This window comes from Macadamia integrifolia, chromosome 10, assembly GCF_013358625.1.
Source record: "Macadamia integrifolia cultivar HAES 741 chromosome 10, SCU_Mint_v3, whole genome shotgun sequence".
NCBI classification, from domain to species: Eukaryota; Viridiplantae; Streptophyta; class Magnoliopsida; order Proteales; family Proteaceae; genus Macadamia; species Macadamia integrifolia.
This window is the reverse complement of record NC_056566.1, coordinates 9,251,894-9,272,643: the sequence shown is the minus strand read 5'-3', so window position 1 is coordinate 9,272,643 and position 20,750 is coordinate 9,251,894. Positions and strand designations below refer to the sequence as shown.

The following is a 20,750-nucleotide window of genomic DNA, read 5'->3' as shown; positions in this document are numbered from 1 at the left end:
GCCGCAGAGTCAAACACGAGAGAAATCACCATCTGGTGAGACTATAAGATTGAGACTTGAAATTCCGAAAAGGGAGCGGGAGAGCGGGAAAGGGAGGGCGTGTTGCAGAGGTGGGGTGGGAGTGGGACCGTGGGATGGAAGTCAAGGGTAAAACTGTCAAAAATTGTACATAGTCTAGGGATGAATAGTGTCTTCTTAGCTAGGGGTGTCAATCACAAGCCCGGATCATTCATAAAAAAATAAAAGAAAAGCCCGGATCAGTAGGTCTGACCTAGTCCGACTGTATAAAGCCCAAACCTATCTGCCTGATCATGGATTTAGTTCTTGGTATCAGCATCATAATTGGTCTAGAGGAGAGGATCGATGGGTATCAATCACTTTTACCCCTTGCTTTTCAAAAAAGAGTACATTTTTTTATTGTTTTATCCCTGAAATGATACAATGAATCAATCCGAACTAGTCAAGGATCGGGGATCGATCTCAACCATACCGATACGATATGGCAAATAAGATATCGATACTTGAAACCATGGCCCTGATTAATAAACATGGCTATGCAGCTCAATAGACACCCAACTAGACCGATCAATTAATAGCCCAACATTTCTTATGCCCCACTTAGAGCTCGTTTAAAGATCTTTTACAGCCTGGTTATAGTCTGTTTAGATAAATGTTGTATTAGCTCGTTTAAAGCCTGACTAAGGCTCTTTAGGCCAATTGTTAGTACCCCGATTAAAGATCGGCACCTATTCGACTGTTCATAAATGGGATCATGTCTAACATATGAGGATTGATTACTTAAACATGTAAGTCACAATGCAAGATCCTAAAGTGAAGAAGTCCAATTAGGCCATACCGATGGATACCCCTATTGTATTGAGTTAGTTTTATAGATTCAAATCCAATATTGTGCAATCTTGACAAAGGGAAATATTTCATGTGGGAGAGTGCGATTCATGTGCATCTGTGAGGACCAATGAATGCAAGAGGGAGGGGAGATTTAATTTGGTGAACCGAAACCTTATATTGTCCAATCTTGTACTTTCCCAAAATTATTGCTACACTAAAGGTTTATGAATGTACCATTCATGGATCTTATTAACATAAAAAACAAAAACTTCATTTATGAATCGTTAGATTATAATATTTTTTATTTTCTTTTAGTGTAAAGTGTACAATCCTCCATTTACAAATTGAGAGGAGAGGGAGGGGAGATGAGAGCCAAAGAATGAAATAAGCGGAAATATCCAATTGGAAATGACCTATAGAATAAAGTAAGGGATGTGAACTAGACAAATCGATTATCCCGATAAGAATTTTCATCCGAAGTACAAGTTAGATGAATACACAATATTTCAAACCCCCAAGAACATTCTTGTTTTACACGCTTTTTGTCTGGAAAATTTGGAAAAAAAAAGAAACATAGCAGTATATCGAAGATCTAGCATTCCATTGAACAGGTGATTATTGATGTTAGAATTTAATCATACAATCAACATAAGGAATCATTGAACATGAAATCAACATACACAATATTTGATAATAAACTTATATCTGGATCTATATCGTTTAAAAGAGATAATCCTCTTGGCTCATATCTTCTCTATTGATCTTGTCTATACTCTTCTCTACGACGGCTAGGGCTACTAATTTTTAGACTAAAAGTAGGGACCAACCTTGTAACAAATAACAATTGGACATCTCTCATAATAAGACCTCATTGCTAATAGCCCCACACATAATAACAATATTTTACACATCAGATTGGATTAACTAAAAAACCCATAACCCATTAGGGAGATCATTTCCCATATTGGACTCCATCCAACTAAACCCATATCAATACAATGATTGAATGCTAAGCCCATACATGATGAAAACGTCGCATTCTCCTATTTGGACAGCATGAATTCATTGTTCCAACATTGGATTAGAAAATTGAACTCATATAGAAAATGTTGAAAGTGACGGGCCAAGACAATATGCTAGGGTCCAAACAAGGATAAATACATTTTATTGTAAGCGTGTGAGTATCATAATTTTCTATTCCCTAGGCGAAGGAGCTTGAGAAATGCAAGGGTTGTACTCAGGGTTGTACACATTTTATAGATTTCTACTCATTTGAAATATGGCAAAGATCAAGGTTTAGGACCCATAAATGTATCTCCCGAAATAACTGGCTATATTAGATAAGGCAGTGGTCATAAGCCCACCTCCTTCGTCTTGCATCAATTTTTTTGTAATATTAATATTCACAATATTGGGGGCGTTATATATGCAACAGGCTTACGCTTAATATACGGTTCTCATCCATCATAATCAACCATCAATCATAGTAGCCAATCTATCCTTAAATAGATTGAAGGTTGATGATCAAGGAAAGAAATCAGTCCAGTTTCATATAAAACATCGCATTGTTACTACAAAATTGCCCCGATTAAAGATGTTTTAACAGTTTGGTTTCAATTAAGTAGTTTGGTTCTAGTGATGAAAAGTAGAAAATCATAACTGAATCATTTATTAATTGGTTATAATATCTCATATCGAAATCAGTTAATAAATTATTTGGTCAAACGGGTTTTTATTTTATTATTGATTTGGATGAGTAGTTTTTGGGCGCAATGGGGAAGAACTTGCTTTTTAAAGTCCAATAAAAGTTATGGTTTTTGGGAAAATGAGAATATGAAAAAAGATCCTTACATGGTCATGCATCCCTACCAGACATGGGGTGGCAAAAATACCACCATGCTACTTGGTTGGATGCCTAGGCTAATCCTTTGGGAGACTAACACAGCAATCCACCACCATGATCTCCACTTAAATCACAGATGCATATATGAGGAATCGAACTTAAAACTATGCACTTAATCCACACAATCCACAGTTCGTCCTAATCATTTAGGCAACCCACTGGCGGGTACAGAATAAATAAAACACACACACACACACTCACACGATGCGTATGATAGGGTTTGATCCCAAGACTTCCTCCCCTGGGTGCCGGCTCCCAAAGCCGAAGCTACCACCACTAGGCTGTCATAGTGTTTGTGTCTATCACCTCATTTAGTTGATCTTCATGTTGATGCAATGACACACAACTAAGTAGCAATCCCCAATTATGAAGAATATGATTGATGATCATACCACGAGCAACTCAAGGTTTCCTATTTAAATAAGTCAAAAGCCAATGGGTGGAATATGACCAAATTATCTTCCATGCTAAAGACAACGTCTTTTGAGCTAAAAAGTGAGCTACAATATTTAGCCTTGTAGTAATCTATATGATTATTAGGCTTGAACAATGATACTAGGCTGAAATTATGACCAATAACAACAATAATTCAGCCTTATTCAAACTAAAAGAGGTCATCTACATAGATAATTATACTTTAATTAGCTTTATTTATAGCCGTACTTATTACTATTCCTTATGCATGTCTTTACCGTTTTGTAGCATTGGTACATTCAAGGGTCTATATTGCATATGTCCATGGCATCTCAAATAAATTTTTTTTTTCATCCCCACAGCTTATCATATATTGATGCTATTCATAGATTAGCTCTAATTTGTTTATTATCTTCACTCGCAACTTACAATATATGAGGGCTACTATGACTTGAACCACGACGTCTAAGCCCAAATTCTTACCTAAGAAATAAAAAAACAGTTCAAACAAAATTTACATGATGTAAATCTTGTATAAAAATACAAGAGAACCTATGTAAAGACTGATCAGTTGGGAAAATGTTGAGTATGCCCCCAGTATACCATATGCTAGCACCTATTGTGTATCTCTCTCTCTCTCTCTCTTACCCCTTTTGAAATGAACCATATTTCATTATTCAATGATCCCCATCATGTACCCCAATTGATGTTGTCGGCTAACTTAGGTGGCATACCTATCCCTCTCATTTTTTATTGGTTCAAAAATCAGAATGCATTATTTAATAAAATTTAAATTAGAATCGAACTGATTAACGAACGGTTTATCACTTCCGGTTTAAAAATTTTGATTCAATTTCAATTTGCAATTCACCCCACTGAAAGATTATTACCCCCGCTTTTACCACTGGATGGCTAGATTGACACTCGCCAAGAATCTTGTCGGAGGCGCTTCGGCTTTTCCGTTGCCTTCTGGCGGGAAGAGCGAAGTCAGGTTCTGAAACTCACTCAAAACCCACTTGTAAGCCCTAACCGGTAGTTTCTTCACTCCCTGCTACAGAAGAAGAAGAAGAAGAAGAAGAAGAAGAAGAAGAAGAAGAGGCAAAATCGAGTGCATTAGCAGGAACACCATGCAGTGGATAACAACAAAAAATGTCCTCGTTTCGCTGCCGCGATGGCGTTCTCTTCCTCTTATGCTTCGTTCTCCTGTTAACAAACGACTATCTGCTTCACTCACTTCAACAACACTTTCACTGTACACACACACTCTCTCTCTTTTTTATGCTTTTATTCTATTTGATTTTATGTGTTACATTCTGCTTCGCAAGCTTGACAGATCGTGTACTTCTTCAATGCAGTTGTTGTGTTAGGTACCACAGTACAGTTAAGAGGTAATTTATTCGGTTATTTATTCTCATTTCATGATTTCTACTGCGGGTTTTGATGGGTTTAGCATTTGAGGCGTGAGGGTTCGTTCACTTTTTTTGCTGTTGCAGCAAACAAAGGCAGCGGTTTCAGTCTGTGAGAGTGCCGAATGTTTTGAGAGGAACCACAAAATCGGCAGCTAAAAAATTGAAGGAATCTAAACCCCTTCTCGGGGAAAAAGATCTTTCTCACATAATGTGGTGGCAGGAGGTATGTAGACGGGTTCCATTGATAACATTACCCGTTGGCCACATATTTGCATGGTTTTCTACTCGGGTAATGGTGTAACTGTGATTTCTGTGTTGCCATGGTTTCTAATTGCAGAGGCTGCAGACCTGCAGAAAGCCTTCTACCATTCAGCTTGTTAAAAGGCTTGTATTCACCAATTTGCTTGGTCTGGATGTTAACCTAAAAAATGGGAGGTGAGACACCCCTTTGTCAAATTAGCTACATCGTTGCGTATGAACATCCTAAAATCTCCCTCTCCCCATCCCGTAGCACAGACAGACAAAGAAGAATCCCCAAGTCCTGTGTAATTTTGTCCTTGATTTTGTTGGTGGAATGACCAACTCCTCTGGTTATGTATTCTCCCTTGTGCATCATCTGTTTCCTTTAATATTATTATTTGTTGGGATAACAAAAGAGCTATATGCCTATATGTGAGATTCTATAGATTGGGAATCGATAAAAGCATTGTGATTGATGGAGGATTTTCTCGGTTAGTGATAGGATGGTGGTTTGGAACCCACGTTGTAGAAGAAGTTTGTCACCAAGAGGGATGGAGTTTATGACTTCGTGAAGTTGTAGTAGTTTACTTTGACAAAATTTTAGATAGTGAACTATAAGGGAAAGTTTCAATAGTGAACTATAAGGAAAAGTTTCAATGTACAACACCTCCTTGGAAAGTGATTGCTCTTGATTATTTTTGCCTATTGATTGGTGTCTCCTTTGCTAAATTGGAAATTAAATGTGTTTTTTTAGCAAAAAAGAGAAGCAATTTTCAAACAATTTTGCATTTATTCTGATGTGGCTATGGTTCTGTTTCCATAACTATAGTTCCCATTTGGAATTTCCAATATAACTTGGAAGGATACTAAGATGCAGTTTTCTTCATTGCATGTGATCTCTTTTGGAAATTTGGTGAGAGTTATTGGAGGATGGTCCCACCTGCAGTCCCTTGTAAAATTTTGAAAGAAACTGCAGATTTTTTAAAGAAGTTGAGAACACGGTTTTAGGTATTGGTATCAGATAGGCTGTATCGGCCTATTCGTATCAGTATTGGTCATGGTCGATACCGATACCTAACTGATCCGCATCAGCTGGATTGGCCAGAAAGCTTTTTTTTTTTTTTTGACCGATTTAGACCTGATATTGTCCAATACTGTGAACTGAAATGCTGATTGAGAGTAAGTGTTCCTCCTTTATGCAATTGGGAGATCCTTGATGGAATGGTTATCTGTACTGAAATAATTTTTCCTGATTGGTAATTCTAGCTTTTGGGAGGCCTAGGGACACTCTAGTAAGGAGCAGTGATATGATTCTGATTGAAGGAGCTAAAAGAGGAGGCAAGCCTAAACTGACCATAGGAGAAGTTGTGAGGAATAACATGCACAGTTTGGGTCTTGTACCAAGTATGACCTCGGATAGAGCCTATTGGAGAGCAAGGATCCATGTAGCCAATCACATTTAGCTAAGATTCTCCTGACTTGCTGAGTTGTGCCTTTTTTTCTCTTATTTCATCTTTCATTTGTCATTTTTCATTTTTTCATTTCTCATACTCATTTCCTATCCTTCATCTCCCTTTTCTGTTTAGAGCTCAGTTTCCCCTACAATGTTTTATTTGGATCCATGTAGCCTACCCCAACAAGTTGGGATAAGGCTAAGTTTGTTGTTGGTAATTCTAGATTTTGGGAGAACTGAAAAATCGTTTTCCAGCTTCAATTTCCTTTCTTCCTTATGTATTGTTCATATGTTATTCATTTTTTTTTGGTGGGTGGGGGGAAAGTTTCACCTCCTTTGATGCATATTATGTACTTTCTTATATCAGTAACTTTGTTTGTCTCTATCTACCCCATACCTCACCCAAAAAAAAGGATTTCAATTTGAAATGATTATGTTAAACATGCTAATAATTTGATTTCATGACAAACACAAGCTTCCAGAGAAGAGTTGCAAAAATATCTTCCAGATAAATTTTTTTCCCGACTGATTGTGATTACTCACATGTTTTATACATTTCTTCTAAATAAAAACATGCATTAAAAACTTTATTATGGTTTTGTCTATTCTATTGTTAGCGCCAATCGCATTTAACAGAAATATGTTCTTAGAAATTTTTTTGTGTGTGTTTGGCTTCTCTGGTCCCATCAGTTCCTAAATTCTATTAACACATGCTTTAATTTGGATTTAATGTAGTTTGAAAGAAGGAACGCTCAACTGGGAAATGTTGCAATTTAAATCAAGATTTCCACGTGAAGTTTTACTCTGTAGGGTATGCTCTCTTTTATCTCTCCACCCCCCTCCCCCACAATTTTTTTGGCAGGGGTCCAGTGTTGATGGTGATATGATTATTTTCTGTTTTCTCCAGAAGTTTAATTTGTTGGGGAGTTCCATTATGTCTCAGAAAATTCCTCTGTTTTGACTTCTGTGTTATATATCCATCTTGGGCCAGTTAGTCTAATACTGTAAAAAATTTCTTTCCAGGTGGGTGAGTTCTATGAAGCCATTGGGATTGATGCTTGCCTTCTTGTTGAGCATGCCGGTTTGAATCCTTTTGGTGGTCTGCATTCAGATAGTGTTCCAAGAGCTGGCTGCCCTGTGATGGTATTAGATTTTCATTGTTATTTCTGTGGTAGTTTCTCCTTAGTTGAATAAGACACTACATCCACTCTGAAACACACTTTTTGAGTTTCCCCTCTTTACTCGTTGAATGTGGGCAGCCAGGGGTTCCTGTTAAAGTTGGGTTCAGTAGACGATTCTCACTTCCTAATTTCTGAAACCTATTGTGTTCCAAACCATATTGTGAAATTTCTTATTTCAATTTGTTTTTATCTTAAAAGCTTTTCATTCTTTCCTTCAGTACATTCCACCAGCCACAGGAAGCTATCAAACATACTCATTGTTGTTTTACATGAAGCTTTAAATCTGCTTCAGTATATTTATGAATTCCTGGATCATTTTTTAAAGGAACATTAACTGCTTGGGTTCATCAAAGCCTCCCAAAATGATGATTTTTTCATCAGCATACTTAAGTATGACATGATGGTCTTCTTCTCCCCTGTGCTAAAGGCTTTGGCTAAGTGCCGACTACCAGGATGATGGACAACAAAAGGGGTAGAGGGTGCTTTCTCCAAAACTTTAGGGTTGTGACCTTATCATAAGCTGTTGTTGTCTTCAACTTTGAACCATTTTTTCATGCTGCATAACTGTTTTTCTTAACTGATCAAAGATTCTTATAAAAAAAACAAATTCCCTATTATAACATGGTTCCAGCAGAGGTTATATGTTAAAAATGGCATAAGACATCATTCTATAGAAGAGTTATAGATTACGCTCTTCCAGTTTCAGAAGTCTGCATGTTCCAGAACTGTGAATGGTAAGAGGCTGATAAAAGGAGTTTTCCATTTTCTCTTCAAGCCACCCTATCAGCTGGTTCATGATAATTAATGAAGGCTCTGGTATTCCTATCTTGCCTGATGCTTCAAGGAGTCGCTTCTAACAGTGAGCACCACATTTTTCTTTCCCTTTTACTAAATCCTTGACTCTTCCTAAATTTTCATAGATTAAAATGTTTGGCATTAGCCAACTCGTCCCCAGCCAACTTCAGAATATAACACCATACTTCAAAGGAGAACTGGCAAAGTACCGTCAAGTGTGGCAATTGCTTTCGAAATGATGTTAAGAATTTTCTCTCTTTCTATAAATGGGACTTAGGTAACGGTCTAAAGTTTGACCTGCTGGTTATTGCTGTATTGATATCTCAACTTTCAATTGTCACATTATCCTTTCTAAACTTTTTTTTTAGCTAATGTGTTGCTATAGTCTATATGTTTTTCTTCTAAAAATAGGTCAGTATGCTTTCCTTTCTGAACTTTTTTTTTGCTAATGTGTTGCTATAGTCCATATGTTTTTCTTCTAAAAATAGATCAGTATGCTTTTCTTAAATACTATAATTTGTTTGACAAGCAACAGCTTGTATTGATGAGAAAGACTGAAAAAGCAAGAGTTTCTCATCAAAGAACAAGATTACATGCCTTACAATGGAAGATCCCTAAATTGGTAGGATTACCAGCCCCTGCATTCAAAGAGAACTAGAGCCAAATCATTTACCCATCCATTGAAACTGTGACTGATAAGCATGCCCACAACACATCCTTGGTTAGACTACTTTACCTTGGAAATAGAGGAAACATTCAGCGATAATGGTAGACAGTGGCAATGTTTAATCAGGTCTTTGTATCTCCTGTGGACTATCATCCACCTTACACATCCAACTACATTTATCTAGAACCTTCTCTTTTTCCACAGAATCCGAGAAAAAATCAATGGTTTCAGGCTTACAGCTCTACCATCATCTAAGTGTGGAATACGCTTAACAACTTGCCCCTCCCTATCTCTAACTACACCACCAGTACCTAATGCACTCACATTGTAAAGGGAGGAACCATCAACCTTCAGTTTAACCAAACCAATTGAAGGTTGGGGACAGAACTCCAGCAATGAGATCCCTGGAATACCTTGCAAAGATCAAGGTGCTCAATTGTTACATATATGGCTAACCAGTGTATACTTGAATTTTCTCAAATAACGAATTAATGACCTACCAGGACAATATTATTACACTCCTCCATCAGAGTTTGCCTTTTGCCAAATACCAAATACCAAATGGGGCCACGTGCCATAGGCCAAGAACCATACCATTTCTTCATGTCCTTGGATCTTGAGAGACGTTGCCATACTTGGGCAACAAAAGGAAAGAAGATGAAGAGGTGTTCTGCTGGCTTTCCATCCTCTTTGCAAATGAGGCACATTGTCTCCTATAGTCCTATGGAACATATAACAGGTCATAACCTTGTTACAGGTAATTTCCTAGCATAATGCCTTACTTCTAGACAGGCAGGTCACATGCGCCCTATTGAGAGAGAGGGGGCCTTCACTTATAAATGGAAAAGGCTTCTTTGTGTGTCTGGCTCATCCTCTTAGTAGTCTGAAGGAGACCATGATATGCTGATTTAGCAGAACCATCGCTATTTAATGTCCACAATGCCTAATCATAGTTCCCATAAAAAAATGAAGAATTCTCGAAGCTGAAGGTGATCTAGGAGCAGGTGAATGCTATCCATCACTCTATTTGTAAGCCTCTCCTTATTGTAGGCTCTAACGAAGGTCTTAGGGGGATCACTTGTTTTTGCCATTAGAAATTGGATAAAAATTTATGGAAGATTGTGTTCAAGAAAATTTCCCTGCAACAGATCTCTTTGAAAGCTCATTCTCCCTTAGTTGTCAAGGTGTCACCTAGGCGTCCAAGTGCCCTTTCTTGGAAGGGCAACGCCTGGACACCTTGTTGGTGTTGCTTTGATTTTTTTCCATCCTCCAACGCCAAGGATTGCCTATATGCCATGGCGACTATGTTCTCTCCACATTTCTTCATCAATCTAAACGGTGTCTTATCAGTCATTAGGTGAAGGACACTCTCAATACTCTCCTGTTGGATTCTAAGTTTTTCTCTGGATCCTTGATGGTATAACTTGGACCTAATTTCCAAACACCACAACACATTTTGTTCGAAGAGATCATCACAACCACTCATTATCTAGAAGAGAAACGTTCTGAAAATTATTTTCTATGCCTAGTCTTCATTTCTCTTTTGCAAGCTAACAGTCACGCAGTTTCTAAGATGTTTTCTCTCTTCTTTCCCTGGTTCCCAAAGAAAGCTGTTGCAAAATTAAACCTTGTAACCAAAATCAGAAAACAAAAAAGAGAAGAAGAAGAGAAGAGAAGAAGAAGAAGAAGAGAAGAAAGAGAGACCGATAGCAGTCCAGAGAATAGAGCAGTCTGTGATCAGTCCAGAATAACTGATCGCAGGTCTCTTAGACAGTATATATTAAAAATATGGTGAGAGATTACAAGTACACCCCCCAGAATACATAATCAAACCCTAATAGGAGCAAAGCAGGTCCGATAGGGGCATATTCCGATAGGACAAGTATGCCCCTATCGGACTTGTCCAGATGGAGCTAATCCTGATATGAGATTAGCGTTGTTCTGAAACAACGATAGATTCAACACTCCCCCTCAAGCTGGAGCATACACATCACCCATGCTCAGCTTGGTACAACCATTGCGAAAACTAGGAGCAAACAAAGACTTAGTAAACATGTCAGCTAATTGATCCATCGAAGGAACAAACGGAGTCTCAATCAGCTTCTTTAGAAAAACATTACGAACAAAATGGCAGTCCACTTCTATGTGTTTGGTCCTCTCATGGAAGACCGGGTTACTAGCAATGTAAACTGCAACTTGGTTGTCTTAATACGTCTTCATAGGCTTATTTATTGGAAATCCCAACTCCAAGAGTAACGACCGCAGCTACATCAACTTAGCAGTGGTATGAGCCATGGCTCTGTACTCTGCTTCTGCACTAGACTGGGCAATAGTAGTATGCTTCTTGCTATGCCACGTAATAAGATTACTTCCAACAAATGTACAGTATCCAGTAGTAGATCGCCGATCACTTGCAGAGCTAGCCCAATCAGCATCAGAGTACCCTACTAGATCCATATGCCAATTAGGACGATAAATCAAACCTTTTCCAGGAGCACCCTTCAAATATTGAAGAACACGAACGGCAGCATCCCAATATGCTTTTTGAGGAGACTGCATGAATTGACTAAGAACTCCAATGGCATAGGAAATGTCTGGGTGACTCACGGTGAGATAAATCAACTTTCCAATCAAGCTCTTGTACTGATGCACATCTTGGAGGGGTTCACCATCATCCACACCAAACTTTTGGTGAGGGTTCATAGGAATATCAGCGGGTCTGGATGCAAGCATCCTAGTATCGGATAGAAGATTCACCACATACTTCCTTTGAGACAGATTGATCCCTTTCTTGCAGCGGATTACGCCAATCCCAAGGAAATAATGAAGTTGGCATAGATCCTTTGTCTGAAAATGGTGCTAGAGGTGATCTTTTACCTCATAAATTCCTGCCTCATCATTACCAGTCAGAATAATATCATCAACATATACTGCCAACACAACCAGCTTATCACCTCTGTGACGAACAAACACCAAGTGATAAGAATAACATTGAGAAAAACCACAAGTAACTATGGTAGCACTAAATTTGTCAAACCATGCCCGAGAAGACTGTTTAAGCCCATAGATAGCCTTGTGTAAGTGACACACACGACCTGTACTCTCCCCCTGAGCATCATACCCCGGAGGTTGCTCCATATATACCTCTTCCTGTAGATCATCATACAAGAAGGCACTCTTGATGTCCAACTAAAATAAAGGCCAATCAAAGTTGACAGCAAGAGAAATAAGAAGACGAACAGAATTCAGTCTAGCAACAGGGGAGAAGGTCTCAAAGTAAGCAATACCTTTGTTAGTTTATTCGGGTTTAAAACGCGTTTTAAATGCCGAACCGTTTTTTTGACATTTTAAATGCCGTTTGCCGAACTGTCCACAGAAAGTCGGTAAAAAACGGGGAGGGGGAAATTTGAAGTTTTAAAAGCGTTGTAAACGCGTATCCGTTTTTTAATAGTAAAAAAACGGATATTAAAAAAATAATTAAAACTTTCACTTCACATTCTTCATGCCATTCTCGGCCATTCGATTTCGGCCCATTCCCAAATCCCAATCTTTCATTTGAAACTTCAAACAGTAACTTGCCAAACCATTCTCTCACTTCCTCTCTTCTTCTCTCCTAACGATGGACGACTGACGACTGGAACATCGGAGCTTTGTTATCGGTTTCTCGTGAACATGGTGCATGTGTGCCCTTTTCTTGCTCAGCAATAGAGTCCGGAGTTATCTACGTCTCTACGATCCACGACGACGACGGCTAGTGGAAACACCTGTGAGTATTGGACGACGACGGACGACGGACGACGAGCGCAAACACCGGATTCGACTTCACCCCTGTTTCTATTGTTGCAGAAAGAGGTTTTTGATTTTTTTTCCTTTTTGATTTCTTTATTTTTTGATCTAGTTAAATGAGCTGTTATATGATGCAAGGAATAATTCCGTCGGAGACCATACATAGCTTCCAGCCTCTTGTGATTTAACATTTCCGAGACGAACCATACATAGCTTCCAACCTCTTGTGATTTAGCATCTCCGAGACGAAAACCTTTCGGAGCATCCGCCAATGGTCACCGTATGGTGAAAAGACTATGTCAAATAGCCCCCACCACTAACACGTCGTGGTTGGCGAATATGGTGTCGTGAATCGTGATCTTTAAAGACCTCCTTTGCCAGAGATGGTGAAGTCACCACGATGCATACCTTGGTTCCTAATCGGAGTTTCATGATGGGACCATAGCTCTCAGCCAATTTGGCGAAACTCCGGTGGAGCTGGATATTAATGAAAGGGAGATCGCCGACTATCGGTAGGCCTCCTGGTCCTGGGTACCAAGTCATGAATAGAGAAACTCCCTGTTTTTCCTTGTTCTATTTAGCCAACTGAATTTAAAAGCTTTTTGTTCGTATATTATTATAACTCCGTCTAAAAATCATAAACTGTGCCCTCTACACACAGAATTTACCAACCGTTCCTTATATGTCAATTTATGTCTATATATTGCCTTTTTTTTACATCGTATTATTTAAATATAGACGTTTAAAACATGTACCGTCCGTTTTTTATTTTTCCCCTTTTTTTCGTATTTGACCGTATTTTTGACCGTCCTGTTCACGTTTTGATCCGTTTAAAACATGCCCGTACCGAACAATGTTTTTTTGTTGTTTCCGTTTTAACTAACGGAGATCAATACCATAGGTTTGAGTATATTCATTAGCAACCAGATGGGCCTTCAACCGCTCAATAGAGCCATCAACATGATACTTGATAGTGTACACCCAACGACACTTCACCAGATCCTTATCATGAGGTAAATTTACCAGGCTCCAGGTACCACGACTCACAAGAGCATCCATTTCTACATCCATGGCAGCCTTCCATCCAGAGAGACGTAGGGCCTCATTATGGGTATGGGGTATAGGGTTAGTGAAAAGAGATAGAGCAAGACTATGGATAGGAGAGGGAAGATGAGATAAAGACACAAAATTATCAATAGGGTACACAACCATAGATTTTTGAGTGCAAGAACGTATTCCTTTCTTGTGTGCAATTGGTAAGTCATCAGACAGAGGAGGAAGAGGAGCTTCACCAGTGAATAATGTTATCATCCCCTACGCCGCGCCCCACCCCAAAAAAAAGTAAAGAAAGAAAAAAAAAAGAAAAAGAAAAATAGGGAAGCACGATCCTATCCTATTATATCCAAAAAAAAAAAAAAAAAAAAAAAAAAAACAGAAGTTGTATAGACAACTTGGTGATTATGGAAAAATTGTATACAACAATGCAAAATTAATTCACATTACATTGGAAAGAATATTATTAACCGAGAAGTCTAATATGATGAAATTTTTACACCCTGTTTTAGCTATGGCATCCAAGACCTGATGCACTCATACACCGAGATATTTTTTTGGTGTGTTAGGTTGGCAGCTGGCACAGAAAGACTTTAGATGGGTTCTAGAGCTTATTATTTTTGACCTTATGCTAGATAGTCCCCTGTAAGCGAGTTACTCTTTTACCCAGATGTAGCAATGGCAGAAGTGAAGCATCTGGAGTAATTACCTCACCACGTGGCTGTCCAATCTTCTTCCTGCGTTGATAAACCTATAGAGGAGGGGAGTCACTGGCACTAGGAGCATCATGGAAGGGTATAAGTGAGGGTATAGGTGGAGGAGAGGGAGAAAACCACTCTACACTGGACGAGGGCACAGGAGGAGGGTAGAAAGACGTACCTTCAAAGAAGGTCACGTCGGCACTGACAAAGTTGCTGTGAGTAGTAGGGTCATAACACTTATACCCTTTCTGAGTATGAGAATAACTCAAAAATATGCATTTAGTAGATCTAGGAGACAACTTATCAACTTGTATGTGCAAATTATGAACAAAACACACACCCAAAAACCCAAGGAGGAACGGGAAAACTCGGTAAATTTGGATACATAACAGAGAAAGGAGATTTATCGGACAAAACAAAAGATGGCATGCGGTTAATCAAATGACAGGCAGTTAAGAATCCATCACACCAAAAATGCTTAGGGACATGCATATGCAACATTATGGCTCGGGCAACCTCAAGGAGGTGCCGATTCTTGCGCTCTGCTACTCCATTTTGCTGTGGAGTATAGGCACAACTAGTTTGGTGGATCATCCCGTGAGCATCACAAAAATTAGAAATATCAGTTTGAGCATATTCTAAAGCATTATCAAAACGAAAGATTTTAATATGAATGCCAAACTGAGTCTTTATTTCATTATGGAATTTTTTGAATACATGTAAAAATTCAGACCTGTCCTTTAACATGTAAAGCTAAGGCGGGAATGATCATCCACAAATGTTACAAAATACCGAAACCAAATCTATTACTGACTCTGCAAGGCTCCCCATACATCAGAGTGGACTAAAGAAAATAAAGACGGACTACAAGACAGAGCGAGATGGGAAAGACACACGGTGATGTTTTCCCAAGTCATAGGCTCACACTCTAACCTAAGAGCAGACTTAAAACTAGGAAATTAAAATTGTAACCTAGAAAGTGATAAATGCCTAAACGACAATGCCATTGGAAGGGAGTAACGTCTCCCATAGTAGTAGTAGCAGCAGAAGCGGTAGGACAGCCGCTGTTGAGGTAATATAATCCATTTTTTTCAAGCCCTCCACCAATCATCTTCCTCGTGTGAAGGACCTGAAAGACAGTAAGAAGGAAAGAATGTTATTGAACAATTTAACGACTTAGTTAATTGACTCACCGAGAGAAGACTTAATGGAAATTGAGGAACATGTAAGATAGAGGATAGGTTTATGGATGAGGTAGGTGAAATAGAACCATGACCTAGAACCGGTGTTGAAGCACCATTAGCAAGAATCACAGAATTCGAACTGGAACTAGTAGAAAAATTCTTAAAAAGTGATGACCTACCAGTCATATGGGCAGAAGCGCCTGAATCAATGATCCAGGGGGTAGATGTAGTAGTAAGAAGGGTTGAGGCGCCTGTGTGGGCTACGGTAGCAGCGGATGTAGACGCACCATTGGATGTATTAGAGGATGCCTCAAGAGTGTGCAAGCGTCGGAGCAACTGATTGATGTCATCGCGCAAACTAGTAGATGAATCTTCTGAAGAAGGTGTTGGCTTAGTAGCAACCGGAGACACTGTGTCAGTACCATCATCTGACACTGCATGATTGGCCAACTGGGTTGCCCATTCTGGCTTGCCATGTTTTTCCCAACAAGTCTCAACCGTATGATTAGGCTTCCCACAGTATGTGCACTGTCGAGTAGCATGATCAGATGTTTGTCCAGTAGAACCTCTACCTGCAGAGCCAAGTCCTCCCCCACGACCGCGACCACGACCACGACCACGACCACGACCACGGTTAGCAACAGAAGTAGAGTTGTCTTTGAAAGACTGACCAGGCTTGGTGGAGGAGGTGATACACTGCAACCGGGAATAGGCATCATTCAAAGTAGGAACCGTGTCACCCACAAGTAAGTGACCCTTCACGGCCTTCAGATCATTATTCAAACCAGCCAAGAACTTGGAGACAAAAAATTCATTACGCTGAGCCTTCAACTTGTCAACATCAATGGTCAAGGGCTGGAAAACATTGAGTTCTTCCACCATTCTCCTGAATGTACTGTAATACTCTGAAAGAGATTTGTCAGACTGGCGAAATTGAAACAATTTCTCATAAATATCATAAATTCTTGTCATGTTCTTTTCCTGAGAGTATGTTTCACGCAAATCATCCCATACTCCCTTTGCAGTAGAATGGAACATGACATTGGCAGCTACATCAGGTTCCATACTGTTCCATAACCAGATTAAAATAAGAGCATTCTCCTTCAGCCAGTCATCATAACCAGTATCAGAAGATAAAGGTGGATTAGAAGTGGCATACTTGAGTTTTCCCTTGGCCATCAGATACACCTTTACCGATTGAGCCCACAGGAGGTAGTTGGAATTACCCTTGAGCTTGTCGGAGGTAATGTGGACATTAATATTGTCCGAGGTAGAAGAGGCAGTAGTAGGGGCGGTAGTAGTAGGAGTAGTCATTTCTTTGGTCTCAGCCATGAAGATCTTCAAATCTAAAAACCAGCAGCCAATGCAGTACTAACACAGCACAGAACCGAAAAAGAAAAATTTTATTTTCTTAAGGATGGACGCTGCTGTGTAGGGTCGATTCTGCCTGAGAAAGGGGACAAGTCAAGTTCAAAATACTAGCCGCATAGGGAGGCACAACAGCGGACAACAGCACTTCAATATCAACAGCAAATAAGCCCACAAACAGGGGCAGCAGCCATAAAAAAAAAAGGGAGGGAGAAGCCTCGACCTCAACCAGTACACATACGTAGCAAGTAGTAATAAAGGAAGGTCCTAGTTTTACTTATATTATGATAACTAGGTCAAACCAGGTAATAGATGCAGCAAAGAGGTGGCTGCACACCAGAAAAAGAATACCGCTAGGTTGAAATCAGCAGGGATTGTTTGTGCTTAGCCAATCGTTTTGATTTAGACCTGCTCTGATACCATGTTGCAATATTAAACCTTGTAACCAAAATCAGAAAACAGAAAAGAGAAGAGAAGAAAGAGAGACCGATAGCAGTCCAGAGAACAGAGCAGTCGGCGATCAGTCCAGAATAATTGATTGCAGGTCTCTTAGACAGTATATATTAAAAATATGGTGAGAAATTACAAGTATAGCCCCCAGAATACATAACCAAACCCTAATAGGAGCAAAGCAAGTCCGATAGGACAAGTATACCCCTATCGGACCTGTTCAGATGGAGCTAATCCCAATAAGGGATTAGCGCTGTTCTGAAACAGTGATAGATTCAACAAAAGCTTCTTATATTTTTCTCAATCTCATTCACCAAAGGGCATACTAGACTACTAGTGCACGAGACTCCCACCATTGCGGGGTTTAGGACGGTCATAATGTACGCAGCCTTACCCCTGCTACGCAGAGAGGCTTTTTCTTGTCTTGAACCTGCGCCACTAGATCGCAATGGAGCAACCTTACCATTGCGCTGAGGTCCGTCATGTCTCCCAATCTCATTCGCTACTTTCTAAATTCTAAATACCGAGAGGTAATAGACATGAAATTTAGTGAAAGATGATTCTATCAAGGTTACCCTTCCACCATTTATGATGCAATTTCTTTTTGAAGAGGTCAGTTCTTCGAGTATTTTTTTTCTACAAGGGTTTCTAGGATGAGTTAGCTCTAGGTTTATTTCCTGATGGAGGCAAAATATTTCCGTTGGTCAAGATGTGGTAATGCAGGCTGGAGATGTCATAAAGCCTTCTAACTTTCCTTGATTTAAGTTAACGCTAGCTTTCAAAGATTGAAACACCCTTCCTGGGTAAACCCGGTCAGCACACCACCATACAAAAATGGTGGCATAACATGAAACAGGCCCTGATGAAAGGAAGCCTAAAGGCTGCCTGCTGGAAGTTAACCTTCATCCGCACAATTTCTTGAAATCATCAGATTTATATTTTTAATAGATGTTTCCATCACTTTCAAATTATTTTCTGATGTAGTATATTCTTCTAGTTCTTTTTCTCTCTTATTAGTGGTCTGGCTGACTGATTCTTTGTGTATTTTGGATTAAATGTTTCTGTTGCAGAACTTACGGCAGACTCTGGATGACCTGACACGAAGTGGTTATTCAGTTGTGAGTAAACAAATTCTTCTTTGCTGATACAAGGTTTTGAGTTGTACTTTATACACTCTTAGTAAATGTCTCATTGTAGTGGAAATCATGTTTGTTTCTAGTTGTGGCTTTGATAAAAAACATTCCCTTAAACCTTGATTGAATTCGTGAATCTTTGGATGATTGTTCTTCTTCATTCTAGTCTGTAGTTTTCATCTATTTCCTTCAATTAATTGTGTGTGTTTCTTGGTGGGACTGGTTGATTAGTTGGGGTAATGCGCTGTGTTTTGACATTATTTGCTTCTTGCAGTGCATAGTTGAGGAAGTTCAGGTTCCAACTCAAGCTCGTTCTCGTAAAGGTCGTTTTATATCTGGGTAATTAATGATTAATAACTGTGAATTATTAACTTGCTTTATCAATATTTTGTTCTAGAGTTATCGTGATTCTCTTTTTCTGTATGGTCGTGTAGTTACTGTCCATTTGTTTGGTGCTTGTCTGCGAAACCCCAATGCATCTGATGATCATAGAAGGAAAACTTGAAGCATCCTGCTCTTGATTTCTATTGGGTTTGCAAATTAGTAGAAAATTTGTTTATTTAATGAAATCGTAAATTTTTTTTTTTTACTAGCAATATAATTTATTGAAGTAAATTATAGATTAAATCAGTGCTCCTTTTATGTTATTTGCCATTAGAATTAGAACAGGATTGATTTTAGGGTTATTTTTCATTAAAAATTTTATCACTTCTGATTTTATCCGTCTTTAGAGTTCCACTAGTTTGCATCTGTTCCACATAATTTACTTGAAAAGAGACATTGCTGTTATTCATTCGCCCTCCCCACCCCCCCACCCACCCAAAACCCACTCAGGAAAAAAAAGTTTCTGCTTTGTTTTTGCTTTACTCAATCTCATGTTATTTGAAAGGATTTTTTTTCCCTCTCTCACTCACTCAGACTGTCTTAAACAAGCTGGAATTCATAAAATTGCTTTACTAATGGTGGATGCTCGGAAGTCGGAAGAGCAGCCCAAATGGCGGACAAGGACAAAGAGGGTGGGGGGGGGAGAGGGGGCACTCATCCAACATGTTGAATCCTGACCTGTGATGCGTTTACTAAGCCTCTGTTTGGTCCTGCTTTCTAAAAACTCTGTTCCAAGCTGGGCTTGTGTGATTTATGTGATCCAGCTTGAGGGGAAGTGTTATGTACTGTAGGGGTATTCTTGTCAGACCCTCGTGGTACAATGCTGTCTGATCATTAATGACAATGTCCTTATTGTGTTACATGTTCCTGCAATAGTCATTAGTTAGTCTCCTATTATGTTTCTGAGTTAGTTTTCTTATAGCTGCTATTGTAATGTTCCATTATTTATCTACTACCACAAGGAGTCCTTGTGGGATTGTAATTGTTTATTTTATCTATAACGGAAATATGGGGAGAGTGGTCTATTGTATGGACTATCTCTCTTAAACCAGCGATGGTCTTCTCTCTCCCTTCTTCCATCCTTCTTCTTCTTCTCTCTTCTCTCTTCTCCTAGTGTGTTAGTGTTGGTTTTCTGTTCTTGGTATTGCCAAAATCTTTAGTAGCAAGAAGATTACTAGAAGATATCTCCGTACAAGTTGGTCACATTTCATATGTCACAAACTTGCAAGTGGGTAACATGGTTGAGCCCATGGTCCAGAGGATCCCACACCCATCTCATTTTTCAAATTTCTGCTCAAAGAAAAGCATGGGAAGTGGTTAAAAAGTGAGTTTAAAGTTTCAAAAATGACAAGAGTGCCATTTCACATCATGTAGTCTGGTGGCATTGTTGTAAATTTTGTCAATTTGGACTCAGTTTTGGGTACTTGCTATAATTATTTTGGAGAAAATTTGACCGGTGAGATATCTATGTGGTTCTCTTTCATATGGATCCAATCATGTGGCCATATGGCCGGAAATTTTGACTTGGTGATGAGCTAAACGTAACCTGAATTTTCTTACAAAAATATAATTAGGTGATTGTAAATTTGGAGAACCCAACCCACACAGTCGATCAGATTCGAAGGAAAGAAAGAACACAGAGAGAGAGAGAGAGAGAGAGAGAGAGAGAGAGAGAGAGAGAGAGAGAGAGAGAGTTAATTCCTATCACTGGACGGTACTATATTTATAATAAACCACCATTACAATCACAAACATAAATAGAACAGGAAACTACACTACT

The 20,750-nt window shown here is 39.1% G+C and overlaps 1 protein-coding gene across 1 annotated transcript; it reads left to right on the top strand.

Annotated features, from left to right (window-relative positions):
• Nucleotides 1-4,072: 4,072 nt before the first annotated feature.
• LOC122090948 (DNA mismatch repair protein MSH1, mitochondrial-like) lies at nucleotides 4,073-18,946 on the top strand. Its single transcript, XM_042660725.1, has 8 exons — nucleotides 4,073-4,418; nucleotides 4,522-4,554; nucleotides 4,660-4,798; nucleotides 4,913-5,010; nucleotides 7,004-7,079; nucleotides 7,292-7,411; nucleotides 18,524-18,571; nucleotides 18,861-18,946. The coding sequence occupies exons 1-8, from the start codon at nucleotides 4,294-4,296 to the stop codon at nucleotides 18,927-18,929; spliced, it is 708 nt and encodes a 235-aa protein (XP_042516659.1). The 5' UTR covers nucleotides 4,073-4,293; the 3' UTR covers nucleotides 18,930-18,946.
• Nucleotides 18,947-20,750: the final 1,804 nt, after the last annotated feature.